Source organism: Protopterus annectens, chromosome 8.part0 (genome assembly GCF_019279795.1).
Source record: "Protopterus annectens isolate FY-2018-M chromosome 8.part0, PAN1.0, whole genome shotgun sequence".
Classification (NCBI taxonomy): domain Eukaryota; kingdom Metazoa; phylum Chordata; order Ceratodontiformes; family Protopteridae; genus Protopterus; species Protopterus annectens.
The window spans coordinates 988,751,872-988,766,510 of record NC_056741.1 but is presented as its reverse complement, the minus strand read 5'-3'; the positions used below and the strand labels follow the sequence as shown (position 1 = coordinate 988,766,510).

Here is a 14,639-nt window from a genome sequence, read left to right as displayed (position 1 = left end):
AATGGTTGTGTTATAGTGGATGGACTTACACATATGTAAGGGGGACAAATGGTACTGAAGATGTTTGGACAATGAAGAAGGAATGGGCAATTATACATACAGGATGGAAATCAACAGGAAGACGACATAGTAAGGTCCTGGGATGGACAGATTAAAATCCAGCCCGCGGGGCAGCAAATTCAGTCATTGCACTATTGGATGGCCAGTTTTGCAAGCTAGTTGCTCCCTAGTGGCTGGATGAGTGAATCCTGATGATAACAAGACTCCACAAACCATGCTAAAAGGTACCCCATGTTGCTGAGACACGCATTTAATAGCTCTCAATCATTCACAGAAGAGGATCCTATATCCTGCCATTGATATATAGACATGGAAGGCACCGATGAATCTCCCAGGGTTACCTTCAGCATGGGAGACATTGTTCCTCTGGTGAAAGACAGCACTGGAAGCCACTGGTGACTATACACTACAGGCTTTTGTTGTTACAGATTGTGGTAAGCATGGTTTCACTTCCTCCACTTCTACAAGCAGATATCTAAAATGATGACACAATGGTAGAAAACATTATAAAACATAGGCAAAGAATATAATCATAGGTGTACAGGTGAGTGGAACAGATATCATACACACAACTCCGCTAGTACAGTTGATCCCAACTTGTGTGACTTCCAACCATGTTCATTTCATGTGCTCCACAGCTGGAAAACAAAGTATGCACTCTTACACATACATATAAAATAGGTAATATAGCAGAAGGAAATAATACTGTAAAACATTATGCTTGCAGTACATTTCTGTTTGTCTGCCTAACCACTACCTCATACTTTTAAAGCAAATCAGGATGTCTCAACAGTAGGTCATTGCAATGATGCAAGCACTGCTCATAGGAATAAAAAATGCCACTGGCACCACTCAGCATTCTAACAAGTTCATGACAAGCATCCACTTGCACAAGGGATTATCAAGAAGAAGAAGAAATGATTGTTCTCCCAGGCACATTACAGTGGAAATTGCATTCTCCCTGACCTGATGAATCTATGGTCATTCACTCATGGAGCACAATTATAGCCCTGTGCACAAAAAATGCACATTTAAAGGTCAGATCTCATTCAAAATAGCATTGCATCATTGTGCAAATGTATTTCCTTAATGCTGCAACATAGCGCTAGCAATGGCTGCAGAGCTGCACTATGCTACTATGGGTATATACATGCCATACGCAGTAGAACAGTTGTTACATGCCTCATAGCCACTGTAATGCAGGGCTGCATCTAGCACTAGGCACCTAGGCAGCTGCCAAGGGCCATGTCATATCTGGGGGACTGGACTGGCCATAAGCCATTAATTAAAATAAATAAATAAATAAACCTCCTGTACTCTCACTCAGTATCCAATCTGATCCTGCTGCTTTCCATACATGCACAGTGAATAAGAATACTTTCCAGAACTGGTACGAGATTAAATCTCATGGTAGAAGGAGATCAGAATCTATTTTTTAATTTATTTAATTTTTTGGGGAGGATCCTTTCCCAGCATGGAAGAAATTGTATTACTTTAGTTAGAGTAGATCAATTTTTTGCAGTAAAACATGTTCTTTTGAAGAGGAATGGAGCATTTTGCAACACAGACCAAATTTTAACTTGCAGAACAGTTCTATGTGGGAGTGTGCAATGCTCAGTTTAGAAAGGGCTGTTTATTTAAGTGATATGCTCAGACTCAAACTCTGTACCATGGGTATGTCAGGTAAAATACTTAATCCTCTAAACCAACTGACAGACTGATTCGCCTCTAGTTTGGAAGAATAACTCTGATTTTGTCTCACATATGAACTTTCTTTGAGCAAGTCACTTAACCAAACAATACTTGTCTCAACTGAAAGTTTAGGCTAGACTTGTCAATGGACCCTTGAAGGAAATCATTGCAAAAGGGAGCATCATCACATGAGGCATGTTCTTAGAGTGTTGGTTTCTTTAATGTTGACAGTATTTTTTATTATTTGACTGTGAACAAATGGAAAGCATGAAGTCTGTGAGTTCAATATAAATATTTTACCTATGAATACATTCTAATTTAGAATTTTTGCAATCACACACGTGTGAAATGTGCCGTTTTTTGGATTATGACAGTTTATCTTGCACTTACTGTAGATGGGTAAGGCTATGAATTGTTAAGGAGCTGCTTTGTCATACATGGCTTGATTGCCTCGGACTTAATTTGTCTACTGTTTGACTCTACCAAATTACTTCACCAGACAGTACTTCTGGACTGCTCTGAAAAGGGACACTTGTGTCCTGTAGGCTGTCCCAGTTGTTCTATAGGATGTGAGTGGCTGTATTATACAGTTGTCTTTTAAATTCCTGCACCATTCACTATATGCTTTTTAGATATGAATCCCAGCACATCTCTTGTAGTTTAATGCATGTTCATTAAAAGAGAGTGTCAATGGAAGAGGAGTATATATTCTCATGCTGTCTGTTTCTGATGTGAGAGTGTCTGTAAAATTTGAAATAAAAGTTTTACATGAAATATCTGTAATACATGTAAGTGCATGTACACTGACAGGGTGTTTATGGTAATTGGGGAGAGACAGACAAGTAACGGGATACTGGCATGGCTTTTGGGGTAATGGTTATTACCTAGCTCTGTTTACTCTGGATGTATGTGATGCAACAATACAGAATTCTTAGCCATTTAAGTAGGCCTGACCTGTACTGAATGATGTTAGAAAGGAGAGCCATTCATGATGACAGAAAAGACATAGGGAGGTCAAAATGGGATGTAGGTGTCCTACAAGCAAGACCCCCCCAAAAAAAGAATGCTATATGCAGTAATAATTCTAACTTTTGTATGACTTGTGTGTTGTTGAACCAAAGCATTTATCTTGTTTGTAATTGTTTTGTTTTATTCATTGCACTGAAGAATTAACTAATTCATTAATACAGCTGGAGTGTGTAGTATAATCTAACCATGTTGCATTTTAGCAATATATTTTTCAGTACCTCCTTTACAGCCCCCAGCAAATTCAAAGGGGTTGAAATATGTCGTATCATACTCTGCATTAGTAGCTGTGATAATCAGAACAATCTAATCTTCAACATCCACTTTGTAATCACTGTTGCATATTACTTCTCATGATCAGATTGCAAAGCATTTCTGTATGTAGCAAGCAAAACTGCTACTCAGGTAGTTAATGCAGAGGACTAAAGCTCATACTTGTTAGTAAGATGCTTCCTGTGGTAAGGGTGTGTAGGGTTTGAATCTTTTCACCTTCATTTACCTACTGAGTGCATTGAGCAAATCACTTTACCAGGCAGTGCTTTGGAGCAATTGGGAATTTGGGCTAGGCTCTTTAGAGTCTCCTGGACTGCATACCTAGTAATTATAAACCTGCTGTTGTCTGTTAGATATCCATATTGCATCGTTAATTTAGTTCAAGAAATGTTACAGTAATATCACCATCACACCATTTTTTTCAAGCAACATAAGCAATTTATTCTTCAAGGGAGCAGGCACTGTCTTTGTAGGTGAAGCACTGAAATGCAAAGTTGTTTGCCAACAACAACCTTTGCATTAGTAATAGTTCTCCTTCTGCAGAGATTGTGCATATTGACCTAGCATATGTTATCAGATGGCTAATATTTATTATGCCCTCATAAATACTCTTCAGTTTAAACTGTGCTACACTTGATTGTATCTTATGGTACGATGTTCGTGATCTTTACACAGTTTCATATCGTCCACACAAAGCTGCCAATAAAGTACGTGCAATTCATTTCTTCATATCAATAACAGGTATGCATTATAAACAAAATGGTTATAACTGCAGGTGGGGATGGGGGCTCTTAATACCTGCTTTTATATGGTCTGTTTTAGGTAATTTTTAATCTGGTTTTGTAGCAATAGTGTGCTTATGCCTGTATATGTGTGTGTGTGTGTGTGTGTGTGTGTGTGTGTGTGTGTGTGTGTGTGTGTGTGTGTGTGTGTGTGCATGTGTGAGTTTGTGTGTGAATTAACTAGGAATCCTTTGGCTACTTTGTTTGTATGTAACAGATTTGAAGTATGTGACTTTAGTTATTATTAGTCAATTTTTTGACACAGAATGATTCAGTAAACAATGTAATTACCATTGCTGGGTTTGGGGGATGTCTGTAGGTAAAAAAAATGACTGTTCCTGACTACTGTGCATCGGTGTACAGAAACCTGGGATACTCTATTGTGGCCATTTTTAATACGATCAGATGTGATGTGTACACAATCGATTTAGTGGCAGTAATTACTGAATATAAATATTGATGATTATAATGACATCAGTTTGAAGGGCCTTTTATGCCTGAAATGTACTGAAATGTTCTGAAATGGGTACTTTTGTCATTATTGGTTCATGCATTTTGTTTTATCTCTTTCAGGAAAAAAATGTTCAAAACTACACATTTAAAACACAAGCTAACAAATGTTACCAAATTAAACAAAAAAAAAAAATACAAAAAAAAAAATGAAGGAGGTGAATCAAAGCAAACATGCATTTATGCATGGTCCTAAAATGTGTGCAGGGGAGTCCATGGTTTGAAAACACCCCTGGGGACCAAAGTACACTTAATTTGCCACTGGCAAAATGCATGTTTCAATGAATGTAAGTTTCAGTGGAAGAAAAGTTTACTATTGCTCATGTTAAGTCTGCTTTCAATGTGCAACTGTTTTTTGTTTGCAAATCGCCATCAGCATTTCTGCTACAAAATTTGAAATAAAAGTTTAAATCCAAATCTGTATAATCATTGGTAAATGTAATGAAGAAAACAGTATGCACACTGACAAATCTGAACAGTGTTTATGGTAATTGGGTAGAGAGAGAGACAGAGACATCAATTGGACACTGGAATGGCTGACGGGGGTGGTGGTGGTGGTATTTGTCCATCACCCTGTCAAGGGCACTGTTTGACCAGGATATGGCTCTGATGTGATATGTATGACTGGTGTAGGCTGTCCATACACATTATGCCCATCCTGAGAAAAGCTGATGAACAAACAACACTGGGACCAGATTTGGTGCATACTGGTGTAGGATGCTATTGCTGTTGTCTACATAATAGGTCCCTGCAGCAGATCCAGTGAAGGGTTACTGATATGATACTCCATGCAAAGAAAAAGGCATGGTTCATTGAGTTAGACAGGTTCCCAAAAGGAGGTGGACAACAAATGCTAATGCCAAAAGTCATAAATGAAGATGAGGAGTTTCTGCATCTCACTAAACTGTAAAGGGTATGACCCCTTCAATACTAGGTTGCTTGTATGCAGGAGCTGGGATGGGTCCAACAACCCATAAGTCAGCTGGGGGCATGACAGGTTAGTAATGTCCATCTATACTGCTATATACCTCACACTGCTGCATTTGAAGGGAGTGACTGACCAAGGCCATATGCATATCTGTCTTTCCAGGTGCCGCTGGTCTGCAGTGGTAAAAACCTGCACAACAAACTAGATACATCCAAGCATGCCATACACATATTTAATGTATAGTAATACAAATGCCAGAAGGAGTTACAGAGACACACAGTGGGCATACAGTGTTGTCATGTCTGTTCCTAATTTTATAAGTTCCACTGGTAGAGAGTCCACCTCAATAGGGATGATGATGGTACTATTGAAGAGGCATGGTCTGATTACTCAGCTATATTTATTTTTTAGTAAATTTTCTCAAAACAAAGATATCACTCTGGTACTACACTCTGATTAATTGCATTCCATCCACCTTCTCGCCATGTAAGCTAGTCCCATGGTTTTGGATACTTTGAGTCCTCTTTAGATTTTATCACTGTACTTTTAATACTGTATTACTGTACAAGGTTTAAAACAAATTTCCACTTGCCAGGTATTGTCGTCTTGAAATAAATGCTTACTTGTGTCATAAAAGATGGCTAAAAGGCAACCTTGTAGAATGTGAATGGAGAAGTTATTTTCTCTGATATGTACAAAGCTGTGTTTCTGTATGCAAATCTAATTAAGGGCAACAGCAAATTATTTCTCTCTCTTGACAAAAGATATACTGATGAAATTATAATTGTAAAATAACCATCCATGATAACCTCATACTGATGAAATTATAACTGCAAAGTAACCATCCATGATAACCTCTTTCACGTTATCAACAAACTACTGCAGATCATGCTGATGCTTACAGGTTGCAGGAGTGACAAGCTGTAATGAGCTACCTCCATGTGTGTTGCTCATGACACAAGTAATATTCACTTCAAATTCCAATTGTCCTGTCAGACTAATCATGTATTTTTTCATGTCCTTGAAGAATGCACAATGAAGCCTTTGCCACTTTGTATAATTTTATGATCTCCAATCATCCAAAAAGCTGCAGGTAAAGGGTTAGCTGTTGCCACACATTCACAAGATACATTTGCTTGGATTAAGCTGCAGCTGGATTCTTGTGAAAAAATAGGCTTATATACAGAAAAAGAAAATTAAAACATAAGACGCTCACTCCCTCCACCAGACAAACTTTGGCACCACCAATCTCCTCCCCTGTCTTTTGTATGGTGCTCCTCTGCTTACCAATCTATCTTCCACACTCACCTTCAAACTGGAAGTGTGCTACAACAAAAATCTCCAGATTCGCTACCAAGGCAAAATCCTCCTCCCATCACTGCACCTTCCTACATTCTTTAAATTGGCTTGAACTCCCTAATCAGCTTTACTTCCTCCAAATCATCATAGTCCACAAATTATTATTCTAACCTACTAGCTGCCCTGCATTATCTAATATCCTACAACCATATACCCCCTTTAGACCCCTTAGATCTACTCACCAAAACCTTATAATCGTCCAAAAACCCAAGCGCCCAGCTGGGTCAGCTTCTACTCTCCTTTTCTCTAGCCAACAAATAGAATGCCCTGCCCTCTACTCTGAGGACCTGTGACAATCCACACACCTTCAAAACATAACTTCATTCTTACCTGTTTCTTCACAGGAAATGTAACTGCACTCTTCAACTCATACCTTCCAAGCTCTGCTCCTCCTTCCCTCCTGACTAACCTTCATACCTTCCAAATTTCTCTTATATACTTAGATTATAAATGTAACTAAACAGTAATATCCATCCATTATGTTGTATGCCTTTCTTTCTCTTGAAAAAATTTTAATAGTTTTGCTGTCTTTACTGAATGATACCTGTTTTGACTGTAATACTACCTGTTGATTGTTATACTACCTGTTGATTGCAATGAAAATATTTTTCTTGTAATTCTCTATGTAATGTAACTTTGTATTGTGGAGCTTTTCTCCCCAGGCCTCCATGAAAATGGGCTCTCGAGCCCAGTGGACCTCCCTGGTCACCAAACTGGAATAAATAAATAAATAAATATACAATAATTCAAAGACTTCTTATTTTCTATGAAAAGTAATCTAAGCATTTTCATCTACTACTACTGTATCTCATCTAATGATGTTGGAGCCAGCTGTCACTTTACTTAACCACCTCCCTGTGTAAGTGATGATGGCTTGTTTGATGCACAGTATAGGCAGTCCATACACTGCTCTACAGTGGCTGGGTGTGATAACACATGCGGTGTTTATACTCTGTTGTTTGCATCATTGCACATGTATTATTTTATTCTGTGCTGTATAAGTCAATGCGCATATTTGTATACCGGATGCATTTTCTTTGCCGGTGCTGCAATGTATTGTGAATATTTTTTCTTCAGCTAGAATATATTGCACCTAAATAAAGAATTCATTTCCAGTAGAAAATGCTTATGACAGCCTCCTTCAGGACTGGATAGTCATAGTAAATGGAACTGTATGCAATTCATTTTTGTGCTTGCAGACATAACAGCTAGTGTGTGTGTGTGTGTGTGTGTGTGTGTGTGTGTGTGTGTGTGTGTGTGTGTGTGTGTGAGTATGTGTGTGTGTGTGTGTGTGTGTTTGTGTGTGTGTGTGAGTGTGTGCTTGTGTAAGTGCACATTTGCATGCGTGTGTCTACGTGGGTGTGTGCATGCATGTATACGTGCACATAAATGTGTGTGTGTGTGTGTGTGTGCTCGCGCATTGTGTTTGCATGTTTCCAGTGAGATTAACTATTCTGGCAATCCTTTATGCTTGCATAATTATTTCTGATTCACAGAATCTACCTTTATATTTAATTACTCATTGCACTACCTTTCAAAGAACAGTTCTGCAAAATAATTAATTCAAAAATCACATATTAAAATATGTAAGAAACTGGGAAATTAATACTTAAAAATACACACCATTATCTATGGAAAGCAACATACAATTGCCAAATATAACTAAGTTTACATGTTCCTTTTATTAGGTGCACAGAATTAAGAACATTACTAAACTCCTGTGTTTTGTTACCTCAACAGCATCATCAACCCGTATTTTCCTATTTTCTACATGGGGCTGGGGTGTTGTGGTAACTAGCGCCATCTCTCTTGATTCATTGCCACACTCCTGCCTTTTTTGACACTCATGTCTGATTGTCATAGATCTTCTATAAAAAAATCCATCCACCTCTTTGCTAGAAGCCCTAATTTCCTCTTACCTTCTTCCCGTCTTTCCCAAATCTTCTTCACCAGATCGTCTTCTGCTTTTCTGCACAGGAAATCAAACCACTGTAATCTGTTTTCTTTGACCTTTTCTGCAATTGAAGTTACTTTGGCTTCTGCTCTTATGTCCTCATTTCTTCACCTGTTTCACAGTTTGCATTGTTCAACCCATCTCAGGCCCTTCATTTCCATCACATCTAGCTTCCTCATCTGCTCTGCCTTTACTGCCCAGGTTTCTGCACCATACAGCAGACCTGAACACACCACTGTTTTGTACACCTTAATTTTCAGCTTCTTTGACATTCTTTTGTCATACACTACCCATAACAATCTGTGCCAGCTGGCTGCAAGACCTCTGATTCTAGCTTTGATCTCTTCATTTGGGTTTCCCTTTTCCTCAACCACCTTCTCCCCAATACTTGAAGCTGTTAACCTGTTCCACTATCTTCCCTTCTATCTCATTTCTCAGCTTCTTCTGATTTCCCCAATTTTGTTGCCATTACCACTGGCTTATCTGTGCTTAGTTTCATCCCATGTGCCTTCAGTTTTGTATTCCATTCCCTGCCCATTGCTGAAGTTCTTGCTCAGAGTCTGCCTGTAATGCCACATTATCTGCATACAGCAACTTTGATGATCTGTCTCCACTGACCTATTTGTTAATGTAATATATCCCCAATGTGAACAGCAGTAGGCTCATTGCTGAACCCTGATGCACAACCACTCTTACTGGGCACCCCTCTGTGAGACCGAATATAGTTTGTATGTCAGTTATTGGATCTTTGTACATAGCCTGCAGTAATTTTACCAATGTTTCTGAGACATCGCCCCACAGCAGCACTCCTCAAATCACCGTTCATGAGACCTTGTCATATGCTTTCACCAAGTCTAGGAATGCCCAGATGTACCCTTTCCTCATCTTTACCTTCATCTCAACTATCTGTCTCACTGCAAACACTGGCTCACTTGTGCTGCATCCTGATCTGATATCAAACTGCTTATCTCCCATCTTGCTTTCAACTACTCTGCACATCTGTTTATCAATCACCTTCTCCAGAGCTTTCATGCAATATGATAGGAGCTTAATACCTCTGTACTGCTACAGTAATGAACGTCTCCTTTGTTCTTGTATACTGGCATGATTATGCTTATTCTCCAGTCATCTGAGATACATGTTTCTGTCCGCACTGCTATGAGTACCCTCAGGCTCCATTTGTCTCCTATCTCACTCAGCATATTGTGACCTCATATAAGCCTGCTGCTTTCCCTGACTTCATTTTCCTTAGTGCTGTTCTTACTTCTTCTAGTATGGGCTCCTCTTCTTCTTTCACTGCAGGCTGTGTCTGGGACAGTGCAGCTTCTGAGGGGTTTTCTTCATTCGGAAGCTGCTGGAAGTACTCCTTCCATCTGCCATGGATATCCTTTGGACTTGTGAGCAGTTTGTTGTGGCATCCCTTATGAAGGGTGTCTGACTATCTTCTTTATCTTTCTGTATTTGCATTGCAACCTGGTAGAGTTTCTTTGCACCACCTAATGAGTCATTTTCCAGAAGCAGTTAAGAGTGCCTCTGATGCCCTGTTCTTTGCTATTGCAACTCCTTTCTTAGCCTCTCCAATAGCCAACCAGTATTTGTTCCTTTCCTGGTCCATCTTTACTATCTCCCACTTTTGCCTGCACTCCTTCTTTCGTTTGATGACTTTTTGGACTTCTGCGTTCCACCACCATCTTTCTTTATGTACCTTATTTCCATACCTGGCTTGGCAATATACCTGTTCTGTGGTTTTCACACATGCTATTTTGAGGCACTGACATTCTTCTTCAACTCTATTTTCATCTGTTCCTGGGGTGCAGCAGCCCTGAGTAATTCCTTGAACTGTCTTTCTCTGTAGTCAACTCCTAGGTCTTCAATCTGGTGTCTGTTGACCTAAGAGCCTTCTCTGACCACTGCTTGCAGCTGATTTAGGAAACCAGTGGTTTATGCTGTGGGACAAAGTTTTCACTGGGGATGACTTTGCAATCACTGATTCTACCCCGATGCCCTTTCTTTACTAGCAGGAAGTCTACTTGAGTAGCATGTTGGCTGCTCTTGCATATCATTTGTGATTGTCTCTCTGAACCTTGTGTTGACTATTATTAAGCCGTTTGCCAGATAGAAGTATAGAATGGCCTTTCCATCTTTATTTCTGTTGACCCACCCATGTGGAACCAGGCAATCATCATATCCTGTTCTGTCTGTCCTATGTGCATTCAAGTCACCCATTATCAACACCAATTCATGTTGTCCTGCAACTGCTGTCGGAATGAACTCTTCTCTTTCATATCACAACCCTACTGTGGGGCCTATGCTGAGATTATGAATACTTCCCTATCATTAGGCTGGTGTCTGACTGTCATGAGTCTGTCTCTAATTATAATGATATCGCTCACTGCCTTCTGAAGCTTCTCTCTCACCACAATTCCCATGCCATTTGTAGCCTGTCCTCCTCCTGAGTAGTATACTCTGGTTCATAAGCCAAATGGCTTTGCTGCACTGCCCTTCCATCTTGTCTCTTAAAGTACGTCCAACCACTTCTGTACCATCATGTCATCCACTTTCAAGCTCTATGTTGTTAGTAAACCTACAGTGAGTGTAGCAACTCTTAGTTCATTTTTGGCCAGTTAATTGGTTTTACATCCAGCTTTCACTGAACAGAGGTGTCCTAGGTAACCCATGCTGGGCAACTGGACACCACTCAGCTACTTACTGTCTTAGGGTTGCTGGACTTTATGGTGGGCATACACTGGCCAGTAGGGGCACGTACACCCCTCCCATTATGGCTCCCTAGCATAGCTGGGTGTAGGCCAGGTACTCAATCCACTTATCACCGGCAAATACCTGTGCCCATTGGACAACATGACCAAACCACCTAGAGCCATATTTTACAACAGCAAGTAGCTAGTCTTGCTATGGCATTCACTCTGTGAGTTATGTTCTCCTATCTTAAGGATTCTGCGCACCACAGTAGATGCCAAAAGCGGTTGGTCTATACAACTCTTCCCTCTATAGGGCACCATGTAGAGTCTGTGCTTCTGCCCACAGTTCAATTTATTGGTGAGTTTGAGATGGAAACATACAATTTTTTTTTTCAGAGGTTGGAGGAACCCCATAGAGACAAAAGGAGAGCATGCAAACTAAAAACAGGCATTGGGCGGAGGTAAGGATCCAACCTTGTACATTGTGGTACTGTCAAACTGCAGTCAAACTATATTGTGACTACAGCTTTGATGGTAAAACACTGCAGAGCTTTAATGAAATCAGTGAATATCATTGCCAACCTAGCTCAAGATTTTATTTCCGAAGCTAGCCATTCTCTTTTGCTTAAAATACTTTTTTTAAACTAGGACACCAGCACTAATGCCAAGCACTAATTAATTGTATTTTATTCTTCTCCCCAGCTCAGCTGTACCTGCTTTGCTGGACATTAGACTTCATCCTTAGATTTCTTTTTACTGCACTTCCACAAGCACTGTATTGCTAGTTTGAAATACATTCCTGCTGATGTCATTAATGATGGGTTATGGGCAGCCTGATAGCCTAGAGTGTGAATATAAACATTATTTTCTCTAATCTCTAACTAGTTATATTGCTTTTAGTAAATCTAGTTGACTGTTGCTGTAAATTATTTCTCTGTACTCAGCAGACATAGTGGCAGAAATATTATTTCAAAGTAACATACCTCTCAACTGTAAAGATTTTCACAGAATATCCAGATTTTTGCCTCATATTTTTGGGGCATTTCTCACAAAATTGTGGTTTTCTGGCAAATCACTGCCAAATTATTGAGGGTTGAAGTCAGAAAATAATGACAGTCATTTGAAAGTTATAATTTATGATAACCTCTTTTAAATTATCAAAAATTACCACAGATCATTCTGATGCTTACATGTTGCAGGACTGATGAGCTGTAATGAACTACTTCCATGTCTGTTGTTCATGACACAAGTGATATTCACTTCAAATTCCAATTGTCCTGTCAGACTAGTCATGTATTTTTTCCATGATCTTGAAGTGGACACACTGAAGCCTTTGCCACTTTCTGTAATCTTCTGATCTCCGACCATCCAAACAGCCGTAGGCAAAGGGTTGGCTGTAGCTGCGCATTGGCAAGATACATTATATTGTGTTAAGTTACAGCTGGAGTCTAGTGAAATAACTGGTTTGTCTGAGGAAAGGAGAATGAAAACATCAAATGCATTCAAGAATCTACTAAACTATTTCAAATTATTCACAGACTGCTTTTTAAATGGATTACCACAATCATGTACATGTAATTTGCAACTGCTTTCAACAAACACTTTGCAAAATTCAAGGCAGCCTATTCCAAAAGTCACCAGATGAGTAGGAGACCAACACTGCCTATGGCTAGCCAGAAAAAAAAAAATATATATAACTTCCACCAAGCTGACCTGATAATCAGAAAGCTTTTTATACTATCTCTTCTAACGCCACTGAGGCCACATATCTTTGAAATGAAAAAATGGCCTTGACATCTGGTTTAATCCAGTTCTGGAAGTCAGACACACAAATGTCACCATGGACTGTATAAACTACTTAATTTCCTAAGTGAATGAGTTAATTAGAAAAGTGCAAGCAGTACAATTCACAACCAGTTCTACTAATAATAATAATGCTACCAGCAGCAGTGTTTTAAAGGAGCTGACTTCTAACTTCTGCTTCAGAGAAATACCACCGACTCAAGTTAGAAAATTACTAGATGCAACAGACAAATGAAAGGTGGCCATATATAGTAAACGGCATCCAAGTTCCCATCAAAAAGCAGCCAAATTAATTTATGAATCATTAATTCATATATATAATATATCCCTAACAATAGGACTATTCTCCCAACCTTTAACTATGCAGTAGTCGTATCACATCTAAAGCACTCAATCTTATCTTCACTCAAAGAATGCAGTCCGATGACTAACCTAAGCCCTCTGGCAAAAGTACTAGAGAAAATATGCAACCAAGTATTTGAACACATTAATGCCTACGGTCTTGTCAAAGATACCCAACATTGCTTTAAAAATGGTTGCAGTACTATAAGAGTATTATACTCAGTGGCAAATAATATATTTAACAACCAAAACAATGAACTCTATGCACCTGAAATCTGCTCTTACATTATCAGGACTTTTGAAAATAGTAGATCACACTCATCTGCTACATAAACTAGAATGACTTAACTTTGACCCAGGAACTATTATGTGGTTAAAAAGATATTTAAGTAACAGAACATACCAAGTTTCAGTGAATTCCAAATACTCAGATATAGGAACTGTACAACGTGGAGTCCTCTAAGGACAATTTTGGAGTCTCTACAATTCTTTCAAACTGATGTAACTTTTGGCCTCTCTAAAATAACCCTTACCATATATGTAAATGTTATCATCTTACTAAACTCTCACAAAGATATTTACCTGTGTTCAAAAAAGTGCTTGACTTTGGAAACCTATGTAACTGGTCATATAAACAGTAAACGCTCATCAATATCAGCAAATCAATAATTGCTGATATGCTATAATTAATAAGCTCATCACGCTTAGAAATATTGGAGCCATCTAAAAATCAAAACCAAACAAAACCAATTTGGCAACTAATCCAGTAAAATAACAACAAAGCCAGAGGTAATGCCTAATACAAATTTGTAATCAATTAGCACTTTCACCCAAAATAATGTACTGAAACTTCCTCATACAACTTAACACTGAAACAAAAATCACATTTATTCAAAACCAATCTCAGTCACATGTCTTAGTAAAAGCAATTAAAACATCCTACCTAATAGGTCACATCATTATTACATTATTAAACAATCTTACTATCATATGTTACAAAACTATACACACATAAAATATATAAAATATATATAATATATGTTTTAACCAATTGATATTCAAAAGCTTGCTATTAATTAAATACTTTGATAAAATAATCCTTGATTGCAAATAAATACATTATAATGCAAAAGCTACTAGAATCTGCCAGACCATGAAAAAAATGTAAAAAAAAACTTAGATAGTCTTTTTAAATTTATTCATAAACAGTT

General features: G+C 38.6%; 1 protein-coding gene across 1 annotated transcript in view; it reads right to left on the bottom strand.

Moving 5' to 3' along the window:
* LOC122809190 (myelin-associated glycoprotein-like) overlaps positions 1-14,639 on the bottom strand; it is a gene marked incomplete in the record, with an annotated part of 1,534,034 nt that overhangs the window by 439,761 nt on the left and 1,079,634 nt on the right. Inside the window, 1 exon segment of the mRNA XM_044080498.1 lies at positions 12,474-12,752. Within this exon segment, the coding sequence (XP_043936433.1) occupies positions 12,474-12,752 (279 nt within the window).